General features: G+C 44.5%; 1 protein-coding gene across 4 annotated transcripts in view; it reads left to right on the top strand.

The window, feature by feature from the left end:
* Positions 1-5,756, top strand: part of LRRC8D (leucine rich repeat containing 8 VRAC subunit D) — a 52,395-nt gene extending 46,639 nt beyond the window's left edge. For all 4 annotated transcript variants that reach the window (XM_075508433.1, XM_075508430.1, XM_075508432.1 and 1 more), the window contains one exon: positions 2,879-5,756. In XM_075508433.1, the coding sequence (XP_075364548.1) occupies positions 2,881-5,451 (2,571 nt within the window). In that variant the 5' untranslated portion in view covers positions 2,879-2,880 and the 3' untranslated portion in view covers positions 5,452-5,756. The remainder of the gene's footprint in view (positions 1-2,878) is intronic.
* The last annotated feature ends 7,048 nt before the right edge of the window (positions 5,757-12,804 follow it).

Below are 12,804 nucleotides of genomic sequence, written 5' to 3'. Positions count from 1 at the left end.
GTTGCTTAGAGCAGCCACGTCTGCAGTGCTTGGGTTTCAGTGCTTTATCCACGTGTTCTCATGGCAGAAGCAAAAAAATCACCTTCATTCTGCGAAAGGAATTCTGCAGGTTATGCCCCAAACTGCAATAAGTAACTTCCCACGTAATTAGCTAGTGCAAAGTTGAGGGAAAGGCTAGCCCCAGAGGAACAAGCAGTAGCAGCTACCTATGTTTGTTACAGCAGTCATCTCATTCCTCCTTCCCATCCTGCTTGCTGCCTCCTCCCTGCACATTGCATAGCGCTCTGTGCAGAGGCACATTGCATAGCACTCTAAGCATGCATGACTTGTCCTTGCTAAGCATTTGCCTCTGTGCTCTCCTGTTGAACTATTGCACTAGTAACCTAGTGGATGAGAAGTTCTTGTGGCTGCCAAGGTGGGTGAGACCACAGTGAAAACAGCCTGGAGATCTGCGAGAGCATCCCTTCCAAACAGCTTCCAAGAAAGGAGAAAAAAAAAACAAAATCCAGGCAGGGAAAAAAAAACCAAAACCAAAAAAACCCAAAAACCTCTGCTGCTGTTTTGTGGTTCTCCTGTCCTGGGCAGGTGGCAGTTGTGCCTTAAGAGTAAGGAGGGTCCTTTTATGTCTATCTGTTCACATTAGTACAAATGACTAATGCTATTCTCTTGCACATGGTTGTTTTTTAAATGTCGAAGGTAGCAATTCTAGGGCAAGCAGTCATGCTATGACTCAGTCTAGGTAAGCACTGGGAGACATTAAAGAAAGTGGGAGTTTGTAGCTAACTTCAAGTAAAGCGCTGTGAGGCTTTGATAGCTTTGGGGTGTGTTACCGGTCTGTGTCCTTCAGCACTTGCTAGAGCAACTACAGCCCTGGGGAGGTGCGTGGGGAAAGGCTCAGGAACCACGCTGCAGGGAGGAGGCTTTTGTGGAGCTGGGAGAACTGTAAGACCCCGCCAACTTGTGTTGCTGATGAAGGAGGAGTATTTGACATTCATTTGCCCACTGGAAAATAAAGAAAGAGCTGGAAGTTCCTTCTGCCCATTCTCTGAGGAACTGAGCCTTAACTTTTATGTTTTGGCAACTGTGCCAAGAGCACCAACTGAGATGAGTGCTGCAGTGAGATAAAACCCTCTCCTCTCTGGCTGCCTTCACCAAATCCCAGGATAGGTATGCAAAACTGGTAAAAGCTCCTGGGATGAGAGCATGGGAGGCCAGGGGCTGGATCCCTTCCTGTGGCGGCAGAGACACTTTCATCGTGAGCTCCGTGCCGGGCTCTGTAATGGCGAACGCTGGCCTTTCCTGCAGACCGAGATCATGGGAGCTGCTTGTGCTGGTGCGAGGAAGGAGCGGGGCTAACGCATGCCTTTGACCATATAGGCAGTAGCTGATATTTGAGTTCTGCATATAGAAATGTCTGTTATCTTCTTCAGAGAAACATAGGCTAGAAATAATAAAACAATCATGTTCTATATCCATTGCATGTGACACTGCCCTTAAGGGTTTGTAAGGTGCAGGTCTGTACAAATTGGTATGCTACAAGTTAAAAATAATAAATCTGATGCATCTTTATACTGCCTGCTTTGATCTCCTTGTGCTCTGCTAGGCCGTTCTCCCAACCAAAGGGAGCCAGACTCTGTGATAATGTACATCCTGTCTCCTTCCCCACTCCATGTGTGCATACAAGCTGCATATTTGACTTTAGAAATGGCAAATTTGGGTCACAAGTTCAGCAGCTAAAATGATGATTTTACCACATCCTGCTTGCACAGGAAGCTTATTTTTTAAAAAGCTGATAAGTTGAGTCCTCTAGATTTTGTCAAAACAAAAAGCAAAGCAAGCAATTTAAAGCTGCAAAGAGGTTTGGCTTCTCACACAATCGGTTTGCCACTTTGTCTCACAGTGCGTATGTTTAAAGTGAAAGCCTTGCAGCCTGCTCCTGTGCTACCTGGACTAACCAGCTTCCTATAATCACCAGGCTGTGATGATAATCTGAAAAGAGTATTTTCCCCATTATGTTAAGAAAGAGTTGTGGGGGGGGGTTTCTTGGTTATCTGGGTTCGCTCTTTCTGAGGAAGGATTATTTCTTCATTAATTGGGGATAAAAAATTCATACAGTATCATTTGGTCCAATGAATAGGTGATAACTGTTTCTCACTGTAAAACATCCAAACACATTAAAAAAATTGTGCCAAATATTCACGGAGTAACTGCAAGACTTTCACTGTGCAGTGGTACTTAAGGGAAAGGAGCCAATCAGTCTGGTAAGCAATGTGGATGCTCAATAGCAAGGAGTGGGAGACATTGACTATTATTGTGTTAGATGAAAAGCAACGAGAGACCTTGCTCATAATGTAGCAAGAAACCTAAAATGTGCTGTGCAAGTCATGAGCAAGGTGCAAAGCATTTAACAAATGCTATTTTGTTTAAATGCAAGGTACTACAACATAATGTTAGTGCTGGATTTCACATGTTCAGACTCAAGCAGTCACTTTTACAGAATCAGATTTTGTGCAGTGTAATCAATTGTTGCTATTCATGTTATTAATACATATCAGCTACAGCACTTTACCTTTCAGATATTTCAGTTGCACAGAGCAGGCCTTGGTGCTTGTACTGTGAAGTGGAAAAGATAGGTAAATATCATCTGGCCTGAAGTGAGGAGGCTTCTGTTTTGATGCTAAAGTAACGGATCATCTCAGTACATATCCTTTGAGAAAACAGTGTAGAGTGGAATGATGGACAATGTGTGACAGGCAACAAATCATAATGAAAACTGGAACCATCGGAGGATGTGTATGTCATGGTGTGATTGTTATTAAATGGTAAAATAACCTGCTCACCAGTCAACAATACTGACTTTGTTTTTATTCTCTTGTAGGAATGTTTACCCTTGCAGAAGTTGCATCGCTCAATGACATCCAGCCAACTTACCGTATCTTGAAACCATGGTGGGATGTATTCATGGATTATCTAGCTGTTGTGATGTTAATGGTTGCCATTTTTGCTGGAACAATGCAGCTGACCAAAGACCAGGTGGTCTGCTTGCCAGTTTTGCAGTCTACTGTAAATTCAAAAGCACAACCCGGCACGTCAGGGAAGGCTGACTTTACCACTGTTGAAACAACCACTAGTCAAGGAGAAGAAGCATCAATGAGAACGGTTTCCTTTGGAAGTGCCCCTACTGGAACACCTGATGTACCCCTGAGCAGAGCTACCTCTTCTCAGTATCAACCCACTGAAACAGGCCAGGAGCTGAAGAAAGAGCAGAAAGATTCTTCAGGCCGTAAAACAAATTTGGATTTTCAGCAATACGTATTTATTAACCAGATGTGCTATCATTTGGCTCTTCCTTGGTATTCAAAGTATTTTCCCTATCTTGTTCTCATCCATACTATCATTTTAATAGTCAGTAGCAATTTTTGGTTCAAGTATCCCAAGACTTGCTCAAAAATTGAGCATTTTGTGTCTATATTAGGGAAGTGCTTTGAGTCCCCTTGGACTACAAAAGCATTGTCTGAAACGGCATGTGAGGACTCTGAGGAGAACAAACAGAGGTTAACTGGTGCCCAGTCCCTGCCCAAGTATGTTTCCACTAGCAGTGACGAAGGAAGCCCAAGTGCCAGCACTCCCATGATAACGAAGTCTGGCTTCAAATTTTCAGCTGACAAGCCAATGATCGAGGTTCCCAGCGTCACTATTTTAGATAAGAAAGATGGAGAACAAGCCAAAGCGCTGTTTGAGAAAGTCCGTAAGTTCCGGGCTCACGTGGAAGACAGTGATCTGATTTACAAGCTCTATGTTGGCCAGACTGTCATCAAGACTGTTAAGTTCATATTTATTCTCTGCTATACTGCAAACTTTGTCAACACCATTAGTTTTGAACACATCTGCAACCCAAAAGTGGAACACCTGATTGGCTACACACAGTTTGAATGTACACACAACATGGCTTACATGTTGAAGAAGCTGCTTATCAGCTATATTTCCCTCATTTGTGTCTATGGTTTTATCTGCCTCTACACGCTTTTCTGGCTGTTCCGAATACCTTTAAAAGAATATTCTTTTGAAAAGGTCAGAGAAGAGAGTAGCTTCAGTGATATCCCTGATGTCAAAAATGATTTTGCATTTCTCTTGCATATGGTAGATCAGTACGACCAGCTGTATTCTAAGCGATTTGGTGTCTTTTTGTCTGAGGTAAGTGAGAACAAACTACGGGAAATTAGTTTAAACCATGAATGGACTTTTGAAAAGCTGCGGCAACACGTTTCCCGCAATGCCCAGGACAAGCAAGAGTTGCATCTCTTCATGCTGTCAGGGGTCCCCAATGCAGTGTTTGATCTGACGGATCTGGATGTGTTGAAACTGGAGCTGATTCCTGAAGCGAAAATCCCAGCGAAAATTTCCCAGATGACAAATCTTCAGGAGCTTCATCTGTGCCACTGCCCTGCAAAGGTTGAGCAGACTGCCTTCAGCTTCCTCCGGGACCACTTGAGATGCCTTCATGTGAAATTCACAGATGTCGCAGAAATTCCTGCGTGGGTGTATTTGCTCAAAAACCTCCGTGAATTGTACTTGATAGGCAACTTGAACTCTGAAAACAATAAAATGATAGGGCTTGAATCTCTCAGAGAGTTGAGACACCTTAAAATTCTCCATGTGAAGAGCAATTTGACCAAAATTCCCCCCAATATCACAGATGTGGCACCACATCTGACAAAACTAGTCATTCATAATGACGGCACTAAGCTTGTGGTACTCAATAGCCTTAAGAAAATGACTAATGTTGCGGAGTTGGAACTGCAGAACTGTGAACTGGAGAGAATTCCCCACGCCATCTTCAGCCTCTCTAACTTGCAAGAACTCGATTTAAAGTCAAATAGCATACGCACAATTGAAGAAATCATCAGTTTCCAGCACTTAAAAAGATTGACTTGTTTAAAGCTGTGGCACAATAAAATAGTCAACATTCCTTCCTCCATTACCCACATAAAGAATTTGGAGTCTCTTTATCTCTCCAATAACAAACTCGAATCCTTACCAGCCGCGGTGTTTAGTTTACAGAAACTTAGGTGTTTAGATGTAAGCTACAACTCAATTGCATTGATTCCAGTGGAAATAGGTTTGCTTCAAAATCTGCAGCATTTTCACATCACAGGAAACAAAGTCGACGTTTTGCCAAAACAGTTGTTTAAATGTGTTAAATTGAGGACTTTGAGTCTGGGACAAAACTGTATTACCTCAATCCCAGATAAAGTTAGTCAACTGTTACAGCTGACTCATCTGGAACTGAAGGGAAACTGCTTGGACCGTCTGCCAGCCACGCTGGGGCAGTGTCAGCTTCTCAGGAAAAGCGGGCTCGTGGTGGAAGATCACCTCTTTGACGCTTTGCCCTCGGAAGTTAAAGAGGTGTTGAATCAAGACACAAGCATTCCCTTTGCTAACGGGATTTAGGCTGAGGTGAAATGCTCCAGTAGCTGACTTCCAAACGGCAAATGCTAAAAAGTATGGCAATTGTGAGACCATGCGTTTTAGAAAGCAGAATTCCTTGGAAAGCAGGACTACTAGCAGGATTAGAAGAGGTGTAACTGAGTGTTCAATGTTTGCAGTGTTTTAAAAGAATATTCCAAAATTTTTCAGAGGATAACGAACCTTAATAATCTCAATTCTTTTTTCCTTAAATTGTTTGTAACTTGGATGCTGCCGCTTTTGAATGTTTACAAATTTGCTTGCCTGCTTAAAGTAAATGATTAAATTGATGACCTTTTCTTACTATGCAAGTTATTCCTTAAGGTCTGGATTTACTTTAGTGCATTATGGGGGGAAAAACAAGGATAAATGTTGTATACGGTATGGTTCTAATAGCACTTGAAACACATGTTGATGTGTGTTGTTAGTGTTTAGCCATCCTCAGCAACCGAAACCAGTTTGGCTTTGAACTGCACCAGAACCACCATTTTCCTGCATTAAGGTATGTGGTTTGCATCAGGCCAAGTGTATTTGCCTTCATTCTTCATCCTCAAGGCCTCATGTTGTTGGGTGAGATTTCTTCTGTGGTCCAGTGTGCTATTCCTTCACACCAGCAAAGACTGGTCACATTCCCGCAGCTGGTCTCCCCCTCAGCTTCCATAATGCTCCTCTGTCCCACGCAGCAGTGGGTGGTAAAAGGGAGAATACTGCCACTTGGCTTTCAAGTTGGGGATAGTTTTGATATTTGAACTCTTTTGCAAGGTGACTTCGAAAGCCATTAAACACCAAGTGACTTTACTGCTCATGTTTTGCTCCTCTTCTGAGTTTTCATCTGGGAAACTCAAGGCATTTTATGAGTTGGTGATAGTTTTGTTTCACAGCCCTTGCTTAGGAACTGGGGTGTCTGCTCCATTTACTAGACTAATGACAGAGACATAAGAGTTATGATTTACCCAAACATGGTTTAGCTTTATCGCCTATTGTGGTGTGTCTTCCACACCTGGACTTTAACCATAGGACCACCCTTCTCCCCCACGCCAGCCCAAGTAATTTAATGTTTCCGAACACTTATGCACTGTTAGAAAACCCTAACTGTGTGCCAGGTAAGTCATCAAATAAAGAAAAAAGCAGACAGCAGTGAGCGTGGGATTTTTTTTTTGGTTGGTTGGTTTTTTGGTGGTGTTTTTTTAACTGAGTTTGTATTGCCAGAACCATTAAAGACATATAATCCATTAAATCTGCAAAATCATCAGTTGTAAATCTTGGCCATTTACATTCCATGTGTGCAGAAAAGAAGTACTATGCTGGGAGATGATTACATGATTACTCATGGCTTAAACACAATTCCCTATTGTAGTGCGGTCAGGACTGAACTAGTCTGTAGTTCGAGGGACTGTTCTCTCACAGAAATCCTCATGCACAGTGATTTCTACTGTCACTTCACCAGAGCTGCCCTGATTTACACCAGTATTAACAAGGGGATAGTTTAGGTCTAGGGGCATTGAGCAGTCAGGAACATTTCAAATACTGCTCATACGAATCTTGCACATTTTATTGTTAATCATTTACTGTTAGTCATGCTAGGTCGACTGTTCTCAGCTGTAGGTAGCAGTCTCTGAATACATACCTGCACCATATGTTTATGTATATCAGAAGACCAGTTTATGAATAGTGGTTTTCCCACTTCTTTTGGGGATACAGTCTGTTCACCACTTGCCAGCAGGCAGTAAACTTGGGATGTTGACAGTTCTGCAACACCGAGTCACAGGTTTGGCAGAATACTTGCAGTTACTGATCTCTCCTCCACTGGGAAATTTAGTGCTAATCCTCAGAATTTTTTTTAAGTAGAAGTTAAGGCTGCAGTGGATTTTTTTTTTTTTTTAAGAAACTCTTTCATGTGTTTATTTTTTGCACATAGATCACTTTAAAATTGCTGGACTATTGACTCTTCAGAAAAACTGTGGAATATACTATTGGTGTATGCTTTGTATTTGCTGTTGAGTGTCATTTCAGCTTCCAAGAAATTGTGTGTAGGAGGGAGGAAGAGTTGGAGGATGACAAAGGAATTAAAATATTTAGAAAAATAGTTCTATTTTTCATCTTTTTTCTTGTTTTCATAGCGGAGTCGCACAGAATGCGGCCGTGGATTGATCCAGCTTTTAAAAGCTTTTTTTGGTGTTTCCGCTTCTCCTACTGTCCCTACCGATATTCAAAAAATAAACCCATGTCCACTTCATATGAGTATGGTATGCATAATTTAGACCACTGTTTTGACTAGTTATTAGCCAATTGTACTTCTTTAGACAACTTCCTCCAAAATAAGTATATGTTAAACTTAATTTCAGGCTTGTGATGCTTGCTCAGCATAAACTCGGTTCTTGTTTTTAGGAGAGCTTTCTCAGAATGGGGAGAAACTGCTCATTATCCCCATGTTGCCTCCCCCCAGTCCTTCCTCCTCTTTGTGACTGTTTATAATGTTCCTATTTCCTGCGTGTCAACTGACACAGTCTTGCTTTAACGTCTTGGAAGTTCATCTCTTTTCCATGTAAGGCATGTGAAATATATTTTGCATTTCTATTTGATTTAATAAATAAGATGTTTATATCTTCCTCTAATCTATTTTTTTAATGGGGGAAAAGTGTGTTTGTGTAGCAAAATCTCCGATTTCAGGTATCTTATGCTGAACTTGTTCTGTGGTGCGTATAATCTAAGAAGGAAGAGGTATGAGTTGCTGCTCCTAGTAAATCCTGTAGGTATGGTTTCTAACTGGAATGCAGTACTTCAGGATAGGTTTTTTCTTTTATTTCACATACATAATCTCAATAACCTACCACTGTTTTTATTGGCTAATGGAGCTTTGCAGAATATATGTATGGCCCCGGAAGAAAAATTACTGTGTTCATTCAAATGAGAGGAAGTAGGAAATTGCCCATTCTGTTTGCTCCTGCCACTGTAATGCATTTCTGTGAAGATCCTGTAGTTTTCCAATCGATTGTCCTTTTGCAAGATGCTTCCTGTGATGCAAAGAGAGGTATGGCTGTCCTGAGCAGGCATCGGGCCTCTTGGTGTAGAGGAGGATGCTGACACTCCTGAAAGGCTCTCTGCTGCTAAATAAATGGCTTTGCAGTCCTGAACTGCCCTCTCTGGTAGCAAAGGGAGAAGCCCAGACACTGTAAGTCATGTCTGGTTATGGGTGATCCGCTTTGTGGACTGTATTTTTGATAAAACTCTAACAGAAATAGCTGTTCTGTATATTGTGTTTCCATGGATGCGCACAGAAGTTAGTGGTGTACGGTTATGTGAAGGCAATGGGGTAGACTGCAATTCCTTTACTTAAAGTTAGGTTAAACAAATGAGGTGCTCCTGCAGCTGTGGTGTTGACCGTCATTCTGGTTTCTTGCAGGAGCAGATTTTGGCTTTCACACTTCTCAGTTCCCAAGACAGGAAGCTGTGCAGGAGCCTGACAGTCCTGAGTGTAACTCTTCTGCAGCTCATTGTGAACATGAAAAATGAGGCTTCTGTTGCGTCTGTGGGATGTGAACCTGTGAGGGTGCTAAAGACGAGAACAAAAGCCTCGAATTTGCTGAGGCATCGCAGTGTTGATGGCAGAGCCATAGGGCACAGCGGCAGTGGGCTGAGGGTAGCTTATCTGCACTGCTGTCACCCAGTGTGATCAGATTATTGCCTGTGCAACAACTGGCCTTGAAGATAACATGGAGCACGGCACTGCTCTTCAGTCCACAGCAAGGAGGGAGGCTAAACCTGTGACTTGGTTTCGGCACAACCTTCTCCTCACCTGGGGAGAAGGACATTAAAAAGATTTAAATTTCCTGTCTATAAGCTAGAGATTCTTTAATGGAGGTAAAATGCATGAATGATTGTAAGAAACACAAATCCTGTAGAAATGAGGTCATGTAGAAAGATTCAAGAGGCACAGGCAGTCTCATCATTAGCTGCATGGCAGAGCCCTATCAATGCGTTTCTAATGTGTGATCCCAGAACAATTTGATGTAGACAGCAAACTATCATAGGCAGGACTAGAAGATATCTCAACATGTCTTTAAGCCTGCCACCCTGCCTCATGCAGAAATAAGGTTCCCCAACTCATTCCTGCCAGATGTTTGGCAAGAAGTAGGAATGGGTTAGACAGTGATGGAGATTCCAGCCTCTCTAGGCAAGCTGTTTCCTTAATCACCTTCCCCGTTGAAGAAACACAGCTAGAACCTTAACCAGACAGCAACTGCTGATGCTCCGTTTAGGCCAAACCGAATTATTAGAAATGTATTAATCTATTTGCTTGCAGAAGTACAGATTGAGACAGACTTCTGCTTGGATGTGTTAAGTCCCAAGCAGCTTGGGAGGACTGAAGTTTGGGATTCCTTTGAAAAGAGCTCTCGGGGACAGCTAGCATCAGTTTGGTTACAGATACAGTGCAAAAAGTTGCATTCTCCAATGACGGCAAGGCCGTCCGCAACCGCGGTGCAATGCATTTATGGCTGGTCTGCTGCATCTTAGGCTGGTGGTTGATGTCCTTGTTCTTGCAAAGCCTGGGTGGTCTGTTTGTTCAGAAAGACATTTTGTGAAGGCATTTAAATAAAATGTTTCTCAAGCAAGTTTGCTGTAGGAACATGCAAGGTGATCCTTAAGATTACCAGAATTGAAAGAATTGAGACAAATTCTGTAGTGTGTTTAACCTTGGCATTAACCCCTTGCCTCCCACTGTGAATTGATAAAATTGCTGCATGAACTACTGATTCGCTTACAGGGTTCCCCAAATGATTGGCAATTTTAGCACTACAGAAGAGTTCCCAGTTCAGGCTGTCAACTTGTGCTTGCACAGTGTGTTCAGCACTTAAACCGAAGGCATCAAACATTGATGTTGCAAAACCCTGCAGGCTTATGCTGTGACCAGTTTCCCAGGACAGCAAATCATTCCCCATGCTGCTAAAGGGAGGGAGAGCTGTGTTACTGAGTACAGTTGTTTCTGTAGCAAAGATGAGGCTTTAGAATTAAGCTCAGAAGCAGATTTTCCAAGCTGATTACAAACACGCACCCATTCCATGGTAAAAGTCATGAGAGATGTCATTTCTGGCAGAGAGATGCTGAAAATAGTTCCTGTAACTCAGCCAGGCATGGGTGCAGAAGTGGCAGCTCTTTAACGCTGCACATCAACACAATACAACTCAAGTGAGGATCTTTAAAACCACACGCACTGGAGTTTGGCCAGGCTGCATCTCTCTCCCTTCCCTGAAGAGAACAGCCCCTAAGCCTTTTTGCAATTACTGCTGCCAGGACCTTTGTTCTGTCTTGCCTCCAACAGCACGTTGCCCCTTGATGCTGGAGGTAACATAGGGTTATTGGTTTAATAATGATGGTTTGGGAAGAATGCCATCTTCTAAATTAACACCACAGTTGCTTGCAGGAAGTCTTCCAGCACAGAGCAGGTCTGTTCCCATAAAATGAACATGTTGTGCCCATAAACAACAAAATCTTGAGTTGGGACTGGGTTGCCTATACCGTTAGGAATAAATGCATGAACATGTTGCTGTTCTGCTAACCAGTTCTGGGTAGTTTTGATGCTTCAGGTGGTTCATAAAAGTGGATTTTAAGACCTTTTCCCTAATACCATCCTGCAGCATCTCTGGAGCCAATGTTGCTGGCCTAGGGCAGTCTGGCTTGCCCCAGAGGGTGTTGCTGGAGCTGCCCTGGCAGAGCTGGGGTGGGAGAAGATCTGGGTGCCGTGGCTGCTGCCAGCACCCCGTGGAGGCTCCCCTCTGCTGGGGCGGCCGGATTTATCTCGTTCCTCCTGAGGCGTCATCTATGGGAGATGCCACACGAGATTGTGTCCTTAGCTACAAAATAAAGGGAAGGGTGTTGAATGTGACTTATTGCCAAGTGACGTGTCTGAAAGCTGGGTATCATGATAATAGGAGGAAATGCAGAATAAGGAAAAAAAAAGAAGGAAATAAATAGTCCTGAGAGGAGGTAGAGCCCCCACCCCCAGGTTGAAGTTTCCGAAGTTTTAGAAAGACAGTGTAAAATCTGGAGTGCAAGTTACAGCTGTTCTTGCCTAGAGCCAGGCTCAAACCCTCAGGGCACCCTATGACTCTGCCTTTTTTTTTTTTTTTTCCTTTCTTTCTGTCCCCCCAGTCTCTCAGACAGGGCTTTAGGGTGCCTGTGCGGCTGCTGCTTGTGCGCTCCTTCCGCTCCTGCTCCCGTGCAAGTATCTGGGATAAGCTCGTCCCTGCAGACTGCTACCGCTTATCCCAGCGCGGTCATAGCCGGGGCTGCCCCTGCCCAGCCTGCGTGCTCGGCAGTGCCCTGCAGGGAAGCCCTGGGTGCTGTCAAGGGCCAGAGTCCAATCTTGGAGCTGTGGCTTCCCCTCATGAAGAGATTCTCCCTCCTCCGGCTGGCAGGCAATACCCGAGTGGGGCAGAGCCCTGCCAGCACAAGGAGGCTGAAACTCCCTCCCAGCTCCCAGCCTCCCGCTGCAGGGCTGCTTCACGGAGTGCTGCAGGGCGGGTGGTGCTGGGGCTGGCGGGGTCCCCTCCACCTCCAGCTCGCACAGCCCGGGGGAACCGCGCTCTTCCTGTAGCCCTCCGAGCAAAGGGCTTCCATAACATCCTGAACTTGCGATTTCCATAGGCATCCCCGTGGCTCCTGCTGTTGTGTGTGCTAACAGCCTCCCCTGTCTTCGTTGGAAATGGGGTTGCGTGTTTCTTATCCTGTTCATGAAGGATGCAGAGAGCACCTGGTGACTGTCACAGCCCCCGCTGCAGGGAGTGCTGCTTCATCACCCCTGTGATTTTTTTCTCTGCACTAGGTTAAACCCCTTCCTTCAGCCTTTCTTCGTGTGTTGTTTGGGTGCGTTCGTTTTGTAATTCCTGTTGCTCTCTCCTCAATCCTCTCAGTTTATAGAGTTTGGTAAAATTTGGGGTGTCTGTAATGGGATGTGGGACCTGGGCTGAGGCCTCCCAGTGTAGAGCCGCTGACCCTGGGGACACGCAGCGACAACGAGACTGCCCAGGAGCACCAGTGTCACGCTGTGCGTCTGGGCTGCCCAACCCTCCTGCTTATCCCTCCTGAGCTGTCGGCCCTGCAGAAAGCCTGGCCACACCGACTTCCCGGCGTCGTCCAGAGAAAGGGAATTTGGAGGCAGTTTTGCAAGGTGACTTTGGTCTGATGGCTGAGCAGGGGAGAGTGGCAGGGTGTTGCACAGCCTCAGAGTGCCTCTGCTCAGGGGCAGGTGACTCTGCTGCTCTCATTTGCTCTTTGGCTTCTCCGAGGTCCAGGGGATATATCTGAAGGTGGTGGTTGGTCTACAAGCCCTCAGGGCTC

The sequence above is a fragment of the Mycteria americana genome, chromosome 7 (genome assembly GCF_035582795.1).
Source record: "Mycteria americana isolate JAX WOST 10 ecotype Jacksonville Zoo and Gardens chromosome 7, USCA_MyAme_1.0, whole genome shotgun sequence".
Classification (NCBI taxonomy): Eukaryota; Metazoa; Chordata; class Aves; order Ciconiiformes; family Ciconiidae; genus Mycteria; species Mycteria americana.
Note: the sequence above shows the minus strand (reverse complement) of the source record. Positions and strands in the feature narration are given on the sequence as shown.